General features: G+C 36.6%; 1 protein-coding gene across 3 annotated transcripts; it reads left to right on the top strand.

Annotated features, from left to right (window-relative positions):
- The first annotated feature begins 773 nt into the window (after window positions 1–773).
- Window positions 774–19,251, top strand: LOC112567712. Of its 3 annotated transcripts, XM_025244482.1 has the most exons (7): window positions 878–1,064; window positions 3,221–3,293; window positions 13,811–14,059; window positions 15,708–15,986; window positions 16,706–17,005; window positions 17,471–17,602; window positions 18,351–19,251. In XM_025244482.1, exons 1-7 carry the CDS (start codon window positions 990–992, stop codon window positions 18,407–18,409), a joined length of 1,167 nt encoding a protein of 388 aa, XP_025100267.1. In that variant the 5' UTR covers window positions 878–989; the 3' UTR covers window positions 18,410–19,251. The 3 variants fall into 3 exon arrangements, with proteins under 3 accessions (XP_025100266.1, XP_025100265.1, XP_025100267.1); XM_025244481.1 differs by lacking the exon at window positions 3,221–3,293 and having other exon boundaries at window positions 774–1,064; window positions 17,474–17,602; XM_025244480.1 differs by lacking the exon at window positions 3,221–3,293 and having other exon boundaries at window positions 774–1,064.
- Window positions 19,252–19,447: the final 196 nt, after the last annotated feature.

Raw genomic sequence — 19,447 nt, 5'->3', positions numbered from 1 at the left:
TAAAGTGTTGCTGGAAACCAATAAGCTCCGTGGTTGTCCATATCACAGCTGCAGCTGGGGTTATCTTTACTGAGATCACAGGCGGAGAAATGTTTGATGTGGTCAGAGTTGCTAATATGCCCGTAAACGCGTCCCCTTTGCAGTGGTTCATTTGCTCTTTACACTTGAGCGAGCTTCCATTCGGCCAGTTCTGAAAAACATTCATTTGTCCAACTGAAGGACCAACACTTTGAAAATGCATTAACTAATTGTGCATCATTGTCACTTTCTGGTGAAGGATTTTGACTCATTGCCGACGGTGATCCTCTTCCAGAATTTGCAGTCAGCGAACTTAGTAATGACCTCTGCAAAATGATCACAACTGTTAGAAGTGGAAGTATCAGTGACGGTTTACTGCAGGAAAAGCTGGGCTCATGTCGATGGCCAGATGGCTCACAGCTGCTAGCAGGATATGTCGGTTGTAGGTGTCAACAGTGAAGCCACGTAACAAACTGTATTCTCTGACACACCCAAGATGCACTGACGGACCTAAACACCTGTTTCAAGAAATTAAGCAACAGAGTTTGTTATCATCGGCCTGCAGGAATATAGCATGGCCCGCAGTACAACGGAAGTGTCACATCAGGAAAATGTTCTTCTGTCCATGCTTGAAGATGACGAAAAAAAAACCCAAATATGCCTGTTGATCCGTTGCAATTAATTGGATGACGCTACACCCTACTGTACATGTATTTTTAACATTCAGTTCATCGGATGAGTACAGAAGGCTGTCATTGCTGTCTTGTGCTCACCTGCGCTATTAGAGCACATGATTATATCTGTACGGCCATGCGAGAAGAGTTCATGGCAGTTCGCCACGTCGCTAGAGGGCAAATGGGCGTTGCGCACAGCGAGGAACACAATTTATTACGCCTGCGCGCTGCGCCCTCTTGTCGTCTCTCTCTGTGTAATAATATGGGAAACATCTGGGCAACATTCAGGTTGTGGTCATGACGCATTTCGTGTCTACGAACAGCCACGGGGTGACAAAAATAACCTCCTCTCGGAAGATTTTCGCTTGCAAGGTATGTTTGCTACGTTTATCACTGGATCAGAAATGATAGCAACGTGTAAGAATCTGTAGTGTAATTATGTATGCGAACCTGTCCACTAACAAAACCTTTCTCGCGCACTCTTTCTTATGAGGCTGATGCAGTCTGAAGCGTCTCTGAGTCGTCAGGTCACCTGATTAAAAAACCTGATTGTTGTTCAACATGTATGTCACCCTATGTGATCGTGAAAGGCCTGTGAACCCTCTCCTTCTCGACTAGCGTTGCTATTTACTACGGGGAGCCAAAATGGGAATTTAAAAAATGTCTTTCTCTAGCTATATATCCGCTTTAAAAATAAAGAATACACTTAATAGCCATGCAATGTATTCTTTAATTATGGAAGATTTGTGTTCTACAAATAATTTTTTTCTAAAACTAGAGAGAACAGCGGTAAAACTAAAGTGTTTTATTATTTAGTTCTATGGAGAGCGGCGTTCCAATGTCTTCTTATTATTCCTTTTCGCCCCTGGCGTTCCAATGCATTGTATATAAACGATTCAAACGAAAAGAATTCTTATAGAATGCATTCTAGTTGTAGTTCTTTAGTTGTAAAGTGCTTTTTATGTTTCAACAGCATGATCCAAAAATGGAGAAAAGTATAACAAAGAAATAGTTACTGTGATATGGCTATTATTCTGTACACTTGTACCGAAGACTGAAGGAAACGGAAAATCATTCAGCTATGGTGACGTGTCACAAGTTACTAAGAATATCTAAGCCCCTTCTCAACATTAACTCAGTGCTATATTTAAACGTAAACTACATTTCAACTTTAATGACCTCTGTATTTTAAGGCATCTGCATTTGTTCTCGTTTCAGTTCATCCAGCACACTATCACAGTGGTTTATCACTCAGCAGTAATGATCAAAAATATTCAAAATAACTGAGCACCGGGTTTTGTTTTTACATCTTTTTTTTCTTAAATTCACAAATTTCAATTATACAAAAGTCATCATCTTAAAGGTATGACATCTACCATACTTAGATAATATAAGTGCACAGATGTCTGGACAGCCGCCAAATCATTTAGTTTGGCCCGGCCAAGGCAGCTGCATGTGCCATTTAAAATTCAGTAAATCCATGAGTTTCTTATAGCAACATAAATTTATAAGAAATGAATCATAATAAGGTAAATATTGAGGAACGATGACAAAATGTCAATACACAAAACTCATACGAGTCTGCCTGTTGCGGTGTTCAATCAGTACACAATGAAAGTGTTATATTATTGTTAACACACTGTGTTGAAACTACGACTCTACTTAATGTAGCTAGATATTTTTTAATGTCCGCGAATGTGGTTATAAATATCCCTTGACATGAGTCTTGTTTGTTTCGTGTAATAAAGGGTCGCACGCCGGCTAACTATTCCTGCCTTTGTTCGAGTGTTGGAAGTTTATTATCGTCACACCACAACCGCCACCACTCGGCTACACTAAGGAAAAAGAACAACGAATGCAATTCAAGTAGACAAAGGATTCTTTGTGCAACTTAATCTATTCTTAGGCGAGCATTTAAGCTCAGTGATTCACTTCTTGGCATTTAAACTAAATGCAATGCTGAATGTGCAGCAGACAGTTTACACCTGCGTTCAGACAATCACTGTTGTTTTGAGCTGTAGTTTACCTTTCATTTGACCAAAACTCAATGCAAAATGAAACTTTTTATATACAATATGCTATAATAATAGAATAAAATTATATGCCTAGAACTTATTCCAGCACTGAGAATTATAATATTGAGTTGTATGTATGTATAATGAATGGGCTGGCAGCGCCTCAGTACTAAGGTGTTACCGATTCTTTTTCTCTTTAGTTGTAAAACAAGTTCCATAATTATAGAATGAATTGCATAGCTATAGAATACATTCTATCCTCCCTCCCACAAAGACAGTCACATACTGACAACGGAGGTCCTCCCTCTGTGTGTATATGTACCTCATGAACCACCGGCTGTTATCTTTCATTTATCATTATTGGTCTGTGCAGAGAGCGGTCTTGGTCGTGGTGCTGCGTGGTATAAGTTCACTTTATTATTATTAATCAGGGCTGTTTACTTTAAACTGTTGAGTGTTGCAGTCGATGCACACACTTTTTTTATAGAATTATATTTAATAATATTGTTTCAGTTACCTATGTTGATCAAGAAAGATTTGATGGTGACCTTTATGCTCCTTGTTGGTGTATCCGCTCCCTCACCAGGTATGAGACTTTTTAAGTCTAAATAGTGGACTCTCACAATTTATATTGTCGCCTGCTATTTTAAGCGATGATCAGCACCTATGCTGGGTTTCCAGCGTGAAAATCACTAGTAAACCGTCTACGACCTATTGTCTTGGTTGTTATTATTTATAAAGTACTTTCCAAAGTTTGAGCGGACACACCGCCTTTTGTTTGCACGATAAGCGCCTTTGACTCATTCTCACCTATATATAAAGGTTAATGTACGCTATACCTGCTCCCCTGTATTCAATGAATGGTCTAGAACAATGTGACAAAGACGAACTCTTTCTGATTATGTCAATGATCTGATTATGATATGATATGAAGGATTTATTTGCTTTATAATTGTGATGGGTCCACTACAGGCATGTTAGTTTTCAAGCTAAGCAAACAAGGTCCTGAAATTAAGTTCAAAATGACGATTATAGAAGAGGTGCTTAAGACGCATAAAGTTACGCACAGATATACTATGAAGAACTACTTTATTTGTTGATATACGCATGCATCTAGACCTACACACTTGAGCAGCAGATGAACAAAAGCAAAAGGCCAAATTTTTATAAGCAAATGACAAGTGATTGTTGCGGCTGAAGTTTAAAGTCTCGTTTGTAATGAAGCAAGAACCGCAAATTTTGACATTAGCATTGCACTTCGCCAAACTGGTGGAATTAGTAAAGAACACTGAAGACAGTACAAGCGGCTCCTTGTTTAATTCGGTGCAAATATGTAGGTATTTACAGTCAATTTGCCACAGGCGTGAGACAGCGTTAATAACTCGACACCCACAGCTGTTCACTAACTGATCACAGGGAGGTAACCCAACGCCAACCCTCACCCAAATTACTGGCAGAAAACAAAGCCCTCCATGTTTTAGTGGTGACAAACAAGGTCACCTTTCCTAAGTCAACAGTTTCAACCCTGGTCACGGATGTTCGTGCATACACCTGTTTACATTGTGTCTGTCAAAGCCTTCACACGACAGGGGGTTGCCTGCCCTTGTTCCCGCTGTGGTCGCTTAGAAAAAGTACAATGCACAAGTTCTATTTTATTCCACATATATGATAATTCTTTGCAAGGTCACTATGGGAATACTTGCCTCGTGGATTCCAACCAGTGCTTCCAGCATCAAAAGATCTGAACTTATCTCCTCTATGTCTCTCTCATGCGTTTCCAGTATTGAAGGATCTACCAATTCCTTTTGTTCTCAGGTATGATTTTCTTGTGCAGATAAAGCCAGACTCTACTTCCAGAAAAAAGTAAGGTTATGCTGGATCTCTGTATTTTATTCATGCCCAGTACAAGTTGCAATTCATTCTTGTAAGATCTGAAACGATGTTATGTGTCAGCTATAAGTGGCCAAAATGAAAGGTCACCCACCAAATTAGGTATCACTTTGACGTTATTACCGGCGTTTTGACGAGGTCAAATCAATTTTAACATGTCAGTATGGGGTGGAAGGGTAGAGGAATATCTCTAGTTTGCGTGAAACATTTTTTTTATAGGAGTGTAACTGGTTATCCTCAATTCAAACGTTTTATGGTAATAATATAAATTTTATCACTATTAGTACTAGGATAATCTACTCAGTAACTTCTTAAGTCTGATGGTGGTGGATAGGAAATCTCTAAAAATGAAAAAAAAAAAAAACAAGAATATAATTATATCAGTGTTAATGTGTAACATTTATCAGGGTTCTTACGTCAGAGAACAATGAAAAGAAGGATCTATAGAAACTTATTTTATGGGCCAGTTGTGGATGTTTTGACAACATGCAGACAAAACTGCAGGTCATCTGTCACACATATTTCATCACAGTTATACTTTACAGAAGGAAGACATAACTGTGGGCACAATTTTATTAGCCATTTACCTCTCAGGGGCTGAAAGTTCACCTCTATGGTGCTTCTCATTCTGTTTTCTAACTTGTAAAAACTTACTACAAGGATGAAGTTTTAAATACTGTTTTTTGTAGCAAAAAGTATTGAAAGAAACAGCTCCAGGGTTCGCACAGGTCTGACAACTTGCATACAAAACTAGCTACAGGTCATTGGCCTCATATTTCATTTTATCACAGATTTATACATTACAGAAGGAAGATTTAGCCATGGGCACAATTTTATTAACCATTTTCTATCAGGGGCTGAAAATTGTAGCTGACTTTTCTTTTTAATGTCTATCCACTTCCGTAAGTGCCATTCTTTTTTTTCCCCCTCCGCTAATATTTCCTCCAAAAGAGAAAGGATTCACCCCAGATAATTTTGAAACATAGCACAGGGTTCTTTGGTATTGGAGCGTCAATATTTTCTGCAGACAGGAGTCTCCTGTGGTGTTCCTGGCTCAAACGGCCCTTTTGCTGGTGTTACATCCTGGGCATTATGCTGGACCTCTGCTAATGGGGTACGGTGTATAATATTGTTAAACGTGGCGCTACTAATGTTAACATACCGCTTATGCCTCTCAATGATGAGGTTGTCAGTGGCAGGTGACAGAACTTTCCCTCTATGATCTCTGCCATTCTTAAATAATAGGCCAATCAAGATTTGCCCTGGCATGCTTTTTTTTTTTCCTGTGAGCCCATGATGGTCTTGCAGCTGTTGGGATATAAAAACAAACAAATCAACTAAAAAAAATCGGCATTCATCCTAATGAATTTGACTTGCTGGGGCGAACAAAGTGCTTGTTAACAGGTTAAAGTATTAATAATAAAAATATGTTCATTTGCATAGCACTTTTTCACATCATTTCAGGCGGACTCAAAGCGCTTTACTAAAAGAAAAAAAGAACACAAAGATAATAAGAATAGATTACCAATGTTCTAACTTTCTTTAATTATGCATATACATAAACAAAGTAAACAGTTAAACTCATTACACTGTCCTGCATTCAACAGAGAAAGGATGAACCATGTGCTTATTATTAGCTATTTGCAGGCAAGAACTATGAGAGCACTAACATGTTCAGGAGAAAATGTACTAATTGGTTTTGCAAGGTAGTAAGTACCCATTTCAGTAATACACTGATCCTTATTCTAAACTTCATGCATTTGATAGGCTACAAGAATAATGTTAAATAATATGCCTAGAGAATACAACACTTTAAGATTTAAAAATATAAAAATATAAAGCAAACACTCAACCACTGATCATTCATTGCAGAGTACACTGACTTCCGACTTGACAGTCATCTATTAATCTGAAGGGAAATTCCTTTGTTCTGTACTACCACTAACTATATATCATCACAAGGTAAGGTGGTTATGCAACTACTCGAAGTGTGCATAATGCTCAAAGCTATTTTGGCCGTGATACTTCGCGTTATAAGTTCCCATTATTATTAAAATGAATTGAGCGGAATATATCTCTAACATTACAAAAAGATTTTCTATATCAATGGAATGATGTTTTAAAATTTGACTGCCTGAAATGTGCTGTACATTTGTAGCAATACTGCTGTGAATAACCGAAAGTTGTTCATGATTTCAGCAATCAAAAGAAACGACGTTTTTTCATAACTGCATATCATAAAATTATAAAGCATGTAATAATATTTTATTTTATCGAAGGGACGGGGTTTGGAGGTTCATAGCAGACAGCCGCGCGATACAAAGTTAAAATCATTATTAAAGTCATCAGCAAATTTAAAACCTACTACGACGTCCGCCATTTTTAGTGCGATGCGGAGGGAGCTATTTTGGCTAAAGGATGTTATTTATAAATAACTTAATATATTTATACTTTATAATTATCAATCTCACAAACATACTATCAAGAACGCTCACTCTCGCGAACCTTCTCACGTGTTTCTGTTTGGATGTAAACAGAGCGAAATAAATTGCTCCCTCTCTTGTCTTCACCGATCTTCACGCTTCGTCACAAGTTTCGAAGGTAAAAGTATCAAGATTTGAAATATTCATCGATCGGTACCTGAAATGTTAGCAAAGATGAGCGAACTGGAGAGGCACCAAAAGAAATTACACAGGGACATGAATGGGTGCTGGTCTGGAGCAAGATCTTGACTTCAGAGAAGTAGAAACGAAAAACATAAACAACTTTTTAAATAAGGGAGAGCAGGATTCGTCTCTGCTAGACAGTGATCTCCATGTGTCTGTCGGTATGATCACAGTTTCCATTGGACTACATGCATTTAGTGTGTGACTAGAAGACTTATGCTTTTGGTTTATAAATCCCATCAGCAAAGGTATTTGCTTTTAATTAATGCAAACAAACAAATTTCAAGTACTCTTCAGCAGTCAAAGGGCTACATTCCTTGAGTTTCCTACGAAATGTGATCTTAATGAAATTGAAAGGTGAAAAAAAACTGATTTCAGGTAGTTCTGGCTTTATAGTGGTACTGTACCCATTGCTTCTGTGTTGTTTTACTTTTTTCAAATGTATTTAACTTCCTTTATTGTGTAAATAAGTACAGATATATCAAGGTTCTTAATTTTTTTTTGGGGGGTAGGTATCCTCTTAAGACACATTTTCATATTTTAAAATATGCGAAGCAGTTCAAACATACTGGGCTTACTGCGTTTGAAGTATAACATTCTTCTTTAACCTGTAGCATCTAAGGGATATTTTCCTTGTTCTTAAAAAAAATTTATATTGGATCTGCTTTTATTATCTTAAGTACACCTTATAGAAATGCATTATTAATTTTAAAAAGTCAAGAAAAGTATTTAATAAGACTTTTTAATGCTAATTTCTTAAAGTTATTTTAAAGCAAAATGTCTAGCTTTTTCTGTTGATGTGATGTTTTCATTATATATCATGACACTTTTCTTTATTTCAGAGGATGTACCACATTATCAAGATTGATGTAGAAAATGGAAAGAAATCAGTAGTTGTTGTGCCTGATGAATGGCTGATGTCAGACAGCACAAATAAATACTTTTTGCATGTTGGGGATTGAACATGAGGTTAAAAACTGTAGGAAGCTGGGCTCAAATTGGGCTGTTTATTCCTATGAAAGAATCATCAAAAGAACATGTAAGTAAAATTTGTGGTCAGTGTATATGCTAATATAATTTCTCTTTTTTTTGCACACCACATTTTGATACCAAATTTGCTTGTTTTAGGAGCCCTGGGTAAGACGAGAGGAACAGCACATCACAGATTCAGATCCCACCGAGGCCAACAACCTCACAACTGAACAGTAAGTTTTTAACTTATTATTTCAGAGATCTAGGTGGACTGGAATGCTATCAAGATTCGAGTATCTGATAACTCTGGTCATATCAAGTGTAGTACACCTACATGTCTGCTTTAAAAAGAAATACAGAAATTTGTTGTAAAGCAGGGGAAGGGGCCAAGGAAAAGTATGTGTAAGTTGCATCATTTTGCTATTTCATTATACATGGAAATTGTCCACTACAAAACATGATTGTTGTAGTTATTATCAGCTGTTAATTTGTAGACAGCATGCTTATCTGATTAAGATAATAAAAAAATGTGTGAATTTGTTGATCCACTTTTCTGTAAACACTAGACAACACATTAGCTGGCAGCTATGTTTTTCAGTATCAACTGATTCAAGAAAATGAGCAGTCATGTTTCCCCGAAGCTTACCTGAAGCTCCCCCAACATTTCTGAGACCCATGGGAATCCTGCAAACACCATCCCTTGTCAGAATTGTTTGGTCTGAGCCCTCATCCATGATACTAGGATCATCTGCTGCTATCAACTGTCAGATTCTACTTGGACCTATTTAGCAAATATTGAAGGGTAATAGTGTGTATGCTGGGCATATTAGTGTGTACGCTGGGCAAAATCGAAGCTTGTATTTAATTTGTGTTTAATAATACACTGGCGACACAGATGTATATTGTTATTTGAGACAAAACAATTCAGTGATTGAAATTAAGTGAAGCGTATAGTAAACTTTGCAGTGTAACTGCAGTATTTGTTGAAAACCTTTTGGTACATTCACTAGACATGGTTCTTTGAGCTCATTAAGTGTTATGACTTTGAAAATGACAAGTGTTATTGATTCCAAAGGGCAATTATAACTTAGAAAAGTGCACTTAACTACAAGGCAAGTGTTCATTGATAGGATAAGACAAAAGTACATCATAGCAAAATCCATGACTAGATAAAAAAAATGCATTAATACATCTCAAACTATACTCTTGAGACATCCATTACACATCTGCCTTTGCACAAACACACACACCACACACCCTTTCCGGCCTTTCTTTTAAAACTGAGCAGCTGAATGGCTGAAGGTAAAACAAATTTCAGATAACATCTGCCTGTTGGTATAGGATAAGGTTTGCTAGAAATCAGGGCATATTCAGGTACATCTGTTCCATGAAAATTATGCCTTATACCAATCAACAAATGCTGGTCTGTTTTCCTACTCTTTCTTTCACTTTTTTCATCTATTGATTAGATGCCAATTGCTGTGATTCTAGTCTATTGACTAGTCTACTTGCCCATCTTCCTATGCAGACTTATGACACTCTCCGTCCTTACTGTTTGTTCCCTGATCATTCTTTGCATCTTCTACGTTTGTCTTTTATTACTTTGTCTGCACAGTTGTTTCTCCTTCCTTTTTTCGTATGCTGTGTCTCCTTGTCTCAAGCACTGAGAGCAGGCTCTTTTGTGAGCATGATCGTGTGCTATATAAATCACACATTTATCACTATTAAATCCTGGTCACTTAGTTTTTCAGTCCATGATAGGAACAGTAGTGCTCATGTTTGTTCTAAGATCCTTGACATCTAGCAGAGTGGAATTGGTTTAATTTTGTGATTAGTACATACAAATTCTCAAAGGTTTTCCTGAGTATGTACTAACCACAGTGCAATTAATTTTGTTCCCCTTGCCTTTTTGTTTTATTTCATTTGATTTAAATCATTTTCTACTTCAGAATTTTTATGTCAACAGCCTTTATCAAAAGGATCCACTGTTGATTCTGGAGAGAGTGATGTCCCTTGCCTTACTAACTCAAGAGGACTATCCCTGTTCTTTTCCTTTTTTTTCTTGTAGTTCCTCTGGTTTTTCTTAGTGTTTGGTGTTTGCTGACTACTGTTGAACTGTCTTTTAGTTATATTTCCCTGTGACTGGTCTGGACTGTTCCTGAGTCTGTGCCCCTTTGTTGCCTTCATCTAATGTAATCTCAAATGCTATATCTGTGCCATCTCTACTCCAGGTTTTCATTTACTGTATTAACGCTCCATTTCCCAGCAGTTGTCCAATGCCTTCTGCTGTATGGTCCATTTTCCTTGCTAAATACCTCTCCACCCTGCTGCTTTAGATTCTGGATCTACCTTAATCAACAAGAATGGACTTGATTTTCTGATCACTACAGTCCTTCCTCCTGCTTCATTCATTTTTTTTCACTACTGCTGTGTTGATGCAACCTCCGTAGCAGTCATGTGTGCGCAAAAAGGATTATGATATGTTGCTGTCACCACCACTGCTACCACTGATTCTACTGCAACTAAAAATCACATCTGCAAGTCAAATCAAAAAGACAAAGAAATAGAGAAATCTAGGACTGTATATTTATGTGGTAGTAGTACTGGGCTGTAGTGGGTGCATTAAAGTTGATGGCATTCACCTTCTTCTCAACAGGAGAATATTAATATTATTATTATTATTTCTGTGTGTTTATATTTTTACTTTGTAAAGCACTATAATGGTTGAGTATAGTGTTCTATAAATTCACTTTTTTATTATTATTATTCTTAATCCAGACAGAACTGAAACTGATGCTATATTCTATAATGTTCTGATTTCTTAAAACATATGGCCATGTTATTCAAAATTTGAAGAAACCTATTTATACATTCAGTTCTTTATCACAATATTGCAATATATGGCACCTACTTGTTTATGTAAAATAAGCAAAAATTGTTGTATACTCCAAAGGCAAAATATCTTACTAGTACAAGAATTGGCTTAGTTCATCGTGCATTAATGGTGAATTGTAATATGTACTAAACACACCAACCATTAGGCATTCTCAGTAAAGCTATTTTGACTGAGAAAGGCATTATAGCGCCGATTTTCACTCACAAAACCTAGCTCATGCAACTCTCCTGTTTCCTAAAACCACTCAAGGAGATCCATTTTGAGTCAGTGAAACAAACAAAAAATGTTGGGGCTTCTTAGAAAATTGAAAGATAACCTTCATTCCTGCTTTCATCCGTGGAAAACTAGAATGCAGTGATGAATAGATGTAGGAAGGGAGCATGTTGAAAGGGTAAACAGTTGCACATTTCTTGTGTTAGTTATTTTACGGCTTCTATCTCATTCATTAATTAGCACACTTCATCAAGATCCTACAGCATTGTATGACAGTATGTCCAGATTTATCTTCCTCATAGCAAGATCATCACTAATTCTGTAGCTGATTCATGCAGAGAAACATGGATGTGAAACTGCATATCACACAGGCTTTCTCCTGAATAATTTCATTTCAGACGACATGATGTTTTTATTACTTATTTTTTGTGGATCCACTTACTCGTCATGTATGTTTAACTATCACTACTCTACATATTTTTGGAAACCAACAACAGTCACAGTTTTTGTTCAGTGACTACAAATATTCTATTCTTGAGTTTGTTGAGTGTGGACTGTAAGCATAAGTGGCATTATTGTGAATAAAAGAGCAGTTTTCAAATTTTTGGACTTTCCTTATTGATGAATTATAATTTCAAAAAGCTTATCTTCATAGCCAGATAAATAAAGGAAAGGAAAAATTCCAGTTTTGCTCACAAAAAAATGTATGCCTTCAACTATCAGTATTGTCCCCTAAGTATGAAATGTGTGTCTGCTCTTATGTTGTTCATACAGACTAGCAGTTGTAGAAGCGCTGCGGATAGGAGCTAGGTAACTCCTTCTCCTCTCCTAAGTAATTCTTGCAATGCTTACTTGTCTAATGAATATTTGTATTGAACTTTATTACTATTACAAGGACAACCACCTCTTTCCATCATCATTACTTCTTACCAAATATTACATCATTTTAACCATTCTTTCGCGTATAGGGAGATAGCCAAAGCAATGAAAAAAAACTTATCCCATACCTTGACTAGGCAAGGAATTAATCCGATTCTCAAATCTCTTCTACTCAAAATTCGCTTCAGTCTCTCTGCTTCGAAGACTGGCATGGGAATAACCAAACTCAGTATTTTCACCATACACCTGGGGTTCAGTGAACCTTTCACTCATCCTGCACGCTTTTCTTAAAATGTCTTCACTTCCATGCATTCCATCTAGTACACGGGTAAGGGCGATAATCTCTGCCTCAAAAAAAAAGACAGAGGTGTCAACCCCACTCCCCTTCTCCATTCCTAACATGTACTATACTTGTATACTTCTAAAAATGTGCATGTTAAAGTAGGAAGTCACAATTTTTTTTCTGTGCTTGTCCATGCCATTTCCTAGCTTGTCCTTCGACAATAAACTCTAACTGTTTGTGCTGCATAAAGGGTAACGAGACTAAGTTACATTCGCTGTAACTTTGATTAAGGAAATATTTTACTTTATCTTTGTAAATGCAGAGATCAGATTGTCCATGAACATTTCCTCATGCTTCCTTTTGTGCTATAGTTACTCGGTTTAAGTGAGTCATTGACTAATTTTCCTCTCTAGCGCAGTGTGCATTATGTGTGCTGGCAGGGCAGATACTGATTTCATTAGATTTAATATTAGAAAGAAGTGAAAATGAAAGATAGAAATAGATCTGATATTACATTTTGCCATATTTTTTTTTCTCTTTCCCCTAACTTCATCTTCCTTCTTACTTCCTTGCAGTGAAAGATGAACAAAGTTACACTATATATGGGTAAAACTAGTATATAGCATACAAAAAAAACTGGAGAAAAACAGAAATCAAGTTCATTCAGCAGCTCGACAATTACTGTTCATGAGATGTTTCAATGTTTCTACTGTTCTCCAAGATAAAATTAAACAAAAAATAATGTTAATAGTAACAACACTGATGGGAACCTTTGTAACAAGAGATCTCATTCATGTGACATCAAAAAGTCTGTATTAACAGAACAAACTCTTGAGTAAATAGTTAAATTTGAAATTTTTTGTAAGTGCCATCAGCTAAACACAAGTAATGAAAGTCAAGTCCTTAATAGAAGGAAAGCACGTGAAAAATGTAGACAGCTTTAGTAAAAGGATTGCATCAAAGACGATGTTTGACTTTGATTAAATAATAAGATTAGAAAAGTTTAGTAATAATAACCATATTAATTACATTTATATATTAAGGTATGTTTTGTGAGAAGCTGTTATTCTGGTGACTGAACATTGTGTCCATTACTTATTGTTCATCATTGTGCAGAGTGTTCTTGATATGTGTAAATGTTTTATCAAATGTGAATTTCATTTAACCTTCATCGATTCATCCTGCTATTAAAACATCTATCAAAACATACCTACATACATGATATTATATCCTATATTATGGGACACCACGTTTATGCAAATATATACAAAGTTAACTAAGCTACCATGTTTTGTTTGGTGTAGAGCCACCTGGAGATCCGACTGTCACTTGTGTTAAGTATATTTCGGAAGGCGAGTCAGGTACGTGCAACTGTGAGGCTCGCTTTCATGATGACAAGCCCCCTGATTTTTCTCTGATGTGGCCTGGACTTTCGAACAACTCAACCCTGCAGCTGACCAAGGTCACGCGGGAAAAAAATGGAACTGTGTTCACCTGCTTAATGATCTGGAACGGACATCGCAGAACAGCCAACTATACACTGCAAGTTGCCTGTGAGTACTTTTCTGATATTTGGTTTTCATTATTTGACAATATGTTGTCATATGAATGAAAAATTTACACAAATTCAGTTACCTGCATTATTCCCTGTCCAGTTCAACACATTTAGGCACTCAGAACAATAGTGTCACCAATTCACATTTAGCCAGAAAAATGACTGTTACATATTCAAGTAAAACAATTATTTCATTTTGGAGTCGAGAGTGATGCTGCAAAAATAAATGAATTTTTGTGATCAGAGTATGATGGGATGTGTTTTCAGTGAAATAAAGTGTTCACATGTGTACATCATGAGATTGCAGCAATTTAATTTCTGGTAAATAGGAATTTCAACATAATATTTTTGCAGAATGACACTGGCATGTGTTCTGTCTTTATCTTTGACCTCCATACTGAGACTATAATAAAATATTGCTGTGATTCTTGATTAGTTCTTACAATTTGAGTTTCACATGGACAATGAGTTTCAAAATAAAAAGCTGAATAGTGCCTGTGCTGTCTAAATACTCATGTATCTAATGATATCACTGCTATTACTATTATGCCAAGCAGAAGAGTAAACATAAGATTTAATATTTGCGCATGCTACATAAATGTAGCTAGACCAGGCTATGCCAAATTGTGAATCTTCTGAAGTCAAGCTAGTGTAAATATTTTAAATTTCTTTTGTTTATAACAAAGAAGTCAGAATTTCCCCACGACAATGCATCTTTTATATCTTAGCTCCATTATGTTAAGTAATCTACTCTTTTTTTAATGCTGGAGATGTGCTTAGCTTTCTTCATCTACACACTCATGCTTGGAGTCCATGTAAGACCTTGCTTTATTTAATAGTGTGTTTTGAGGTTGTGCTTAGTGTTGACATACAATGTCTGCACAACTATGTTTGGGACTTAACATCCAAGAAGACATGTTTAGCTCTTTAAGCCACGACAAAATGTACAGCTACAATCATTCTTGTTGATGGACATTCAACAATGAGTAATACCTGAAGAAACAATAATTCAGTCTTTTGAAAAGAAATACAGATAGTTTTCCTCCTGCTTATACCTAAATTATCTTGTTTCTTTAATTTCATAGACAATTTTTGAGAAGTGTTAACCCTTTATTCCATGCCTCTTATCCTACATTGATTTTCTCTGACAATCTTAGACAAAGTTTAGTTGTCCTGATATATATGTATAATCCCCATAAGAATTCTTATTTCTCTTTTGCCTTGTGTAATTTCTCGTGTCTGTGATAAGATTGATAATCTGGAAAGAAAGGAAAGAAAGCTAAAAGACAAAACCCTAAAAGACTTCTTCTACCTCAAGGCATTTGACAGAGTATGGCTGTGATGTAATACAAAATTCAAACAGAACCTTGCTGGCCTTCGATGCTGTATACAAGAGCTCAATGAGTGCAGCACTACTCAACAGCCAGATGGGAAACTTCTTCCAGACAACTCTCAGTATATATTGAGGATGTCACCTGTGCTGTTCAACATCCTCTTGGATGAGTTTAGACCTTTTATCAGGCTTATCTGCCACTCATATCATCACAAATTACACCTTCAGTCACAGTTCAGTCCTGCACTAAATGATAATTATTAAGATGTCAGGGTATTGGAACCTGGAATAAAATAGTTCAATAAAATTGCAGATGGACCAGACAACGCCCACACCAACATTGTAGGTCCACGTAGTTTCATCACAGATGGCAGGAGACCTCTCACCTTGACCTGCAGGGCGACTGACACAAATCCCAGCCCTATATACACTTGGGACACAAACAGGTGCGACATTGAGGACCCCGTGGCAGGGACCTGCACATTTACACCTGAACCGCTGCGGGACGATGGCCAGAGGATTCAGTGCAGTGCAAGAAGTGATGCAGAGAACAACAACAAAGGAATGGCAGATTTTGTTCTTAATCTAACATGTAAGTTCTAGTTATAAAGCCTACACCCATATTTGTCCACTGCATTTGCAAATTTTTGCTGTTTACTGCTTTAACAAAAGTCCTGTGTGTGTTTACATATGCTTTGTAACAACAAACTTGGAATTTGGAAATTTAGAAATAATAGTCTGCTTTAAGAGATTAAAGATAAATATGAGGATTTCTGATCGATCTATTTTGAAAGATCTACAAAATGATAATGACAGTAAGATTTAAATTTTATAAAAGTCTGTTTGCCTGTCTTTCTCTATGTCTAAAGGGGGACACACAAGACAAAACTCTTTAGAATCTAATGAAGAGTTTGGTCATTTTGAATCACATTCATTTTTGTGTCTGTTCATATGCATAAAGTTGAATTTTAGAAGGATGTTGTAGTTAATAAGACAAATTACACAAGATGTTTTTATATTTCATCTGCTGCAACGAGGTCTCATTCTGAGTCATGTGACCACGAACTCCTGGACTGCTGGCAGATGATTTTTTCCAGTTAACTGCTTAAACGAGGCATGAGACAAGAAAGTTTCCGGTTTAGTCACATGTGTGTCCCTCTAATGGTGTTTGAAAATTACTGAATGATTCATGCACCGGATGGTACAAGAATTTTACACGAGACTTAGTAACAGTACAGGAAAAGCATTTCAAAATCATGGACAAATCATATTATATTAAACTAATATTGTTCCTCTGACTTGTTCCTTAAGATCCACCCAAGGATCCTCCTTCAATAACAGGCTACACACCGGGTACCGTTATTTCGCACGGAGCTCAGCTGCAGTGTAGTGTTACTGGAGGGAAACCGATGGTGTCCAAAGTCATCTTCACATGCGAAAAACTGCAACTGGTGTCTGCGGACTCTCAAACCATACAGCCTGAGAATGCCAGTGTGTCGAGTATTTTAACCATCGATTCTAAAAACAACAGAGTTGAGTGCAAATGCCAGGCAGTGTGGGATCCGGAAGAGAGCCTGTACACACTGACAAGCCAGATAGTAGTACTGACACGTAAGTACTGAGCCGCTAAACATGTCCACATCCCTTTCTTCTCCCGTCCTGTCTTTGCCAGCTTATTATTATTCTCTGTCTTGCTTATTATTTCGTATCTGTAGGTCTGGCTTTTTGTGTGTGTGTGTGTGTGGGGGGGGGGGTTCTAGGTTTGTTTAATTTTTTTTTTTGTTGTGAGAGGGAGAGTGCAAGGGTAATTTTTTCTGTCGATTTTGAGAGACATAAAGAGGGAGAATAAATGAAGAAATAAAGAAGGAGTGCTGAGTAGGGAGTTCAGCTGGAATTGTGTTTATGCCTTGAGAATCCGTTTCAGTACACGAAAAGTCAAATAGATATATTGAATTTTTTTACACATAAGTATGATGTATAACTGCTAGCATTACCATTTAATCGCTTTATGACATTTTTATCTTTGTAGGATATTCATATATTCACTTTCATTGTGGCTTTTATTTTTCCTGTCAGAAGAACGTGAAGATATCAACGTCAAGAAAGAGACAACGAATACATTACCCTACCATGTCGCGCAGATCATCCTTATCGTTATGGTTACTCCATCCATGGTCGTAATATGGATCCTGGTAAAACGTTACAGAGGTAACTTTCAGCTTAGTGCTTGCATCCTCTAGCAGTTAAGTGTTTTTTATTTAACTAGGCGTGCAGCTTTTATATGATGTCACAAAACAGTATTTGCCAAAAACAGATATCAGTCAATATATCAGACACTTAATTTTGGGGCCTTGGGCTACTTCTCATTAATTACACTTCTCACCAACTCTATGCGTACATGTGCATGGGCCTAGGTATATTGTGTTAAAGCATTAATGATTGTTCTCTGTGTTTATATGTACGTGGTTTTGTAAATTACTGTGCATGTCTGTTAGCGTGTGCATTTTTTATACTTTTTACCTGTGCAAAACTTTACGAAAGCTTTTAATTTTGTTCATCTCCACGTACGCACGCAAACCTACAAACATTTACACCCATACAAACTGGCACCTGTCATTTGGGGGGAGAGGGAGTGAAGCAGATGGGTGCCAAGAAATGTCTGTCGGTTAGTTCTCACATTCGTGGTTTTACATTTGCCTCTCTTTCAAAATTAAAAAAAAGAATTCATTGTTTTCTTTTACTTACCATCCTTCCCAGATTTTCAGTTGGTTGTTGTTTGGCAGCTTAGGTAGATTCATGAATTACAACGATGCTACTATTACATTTTCTGTAAACACACCGATGAAGAGTCTTTATTATTATTGCTTGTATCGTGCATGTAAAGTCTGTTTTTAATTCAAGTTCCTGACTTACAATCTTTTGAAAATTTCATATGTCACTTATTGTTTTACTTAAGCATCCCAAAAGAAGCGGACAACTGCTGAAGAAGGTGAATCCTTGAAAACATTTACCTAGCATCAATAAGGAAAGTGTGCTTTTATTATTATTATTTCCGTGCATCAAAATAGTCTCTGACGCCGGCTGTGATCAAGACAATCTCTTTAAGGTAACGTTCTCTTTACCTTACGAAAGAATGGTTGTGAAGAAAAACCTCGTAAGTACATATTTATTCTTACTATGGTACTGCACAATGTGCATTTTATAAAACTTTTCCTGACAAGAGTTCATTTGGCAGAATGCAATGGATACTACACATGCATTGAAATCTATTGTAAACATGTCACCTCTTATGTAACAACGTGAATAGAACTATATTTAAAAATATGTTCCCCCTCCCACAATGACTGTCTTCCTTTAATAAAATTTTAGGACACTGAGCAAATATTTTCCATGAATAAATGTACGAAAAGGGAGATTTCTAGAAAGTTTTTGTAGACTCTGCAACACAAAAGATGTAGGGGATGAATTTCATTATGTTGAAGTATTAGGCAATAATTTGTATTGTTAGCTGTGGTGTACATTGCCTGGCCTAGGTGTACATTTTTTCTGCTTCATTTATGCTTTTGTTAGAGAAAATTTTGTAATAGTGCTGGCAGAACATAGCAAGATTTTGTTGACGTGGGTAGTAATATAACTATTATAAAGCACATATATATATATGTAAAGCACATATGTATAAAGCACAGGTCGAATGGGCAGCAGGTGAAAGTTTTTTTTTACACACTGGGTAAAAATAAAGTGAGATTTGGGGTCCTGTGATTATTGATATTACTGTTTGTTTACATCTATTTTAATGGTTCACAATGTTATGCCTCACTTGTAAGCTTCTGTTATAAATAAAAATGATTTAATACATGCGTTATTTCTTGTCCAGTCTCTGTTTGGCAAATTCGATTAGTTTTATCTGGAGAACGAATGCTAGGTAAATATACTGAAATAAATGAAATTCTTTAGGAAAATGTTTAGACTCAGTTCTTAACTTTTGCGGCCTTGTGCTTCTCGAGGAGTAACAAGGACTAAAGTAAAAACTAAACCGTTCTGAACTTACTATAG

Source organism: Pomacea canaliculata, linkage group LG7, assembly GCF_003073045.1.
Source record: "Pomacea canaliculata isolate SZHN2017 linkage group LG7, ASM307304v1, whole genome shotgun sequence".
In the NCBI taxonomy this organism is placed as follows: Eukaryota; Metazoa; Mollusca; class Gastropoda; order Architaenioglossa; family Ampullariidae; genus Pomacea; species Pomacea canaliculata.
The sequence above is the reverse complement of the archived record's forward strand: the minus strand, read 5'-3'. Positions and strand labels throughout refer to the sequence as shown.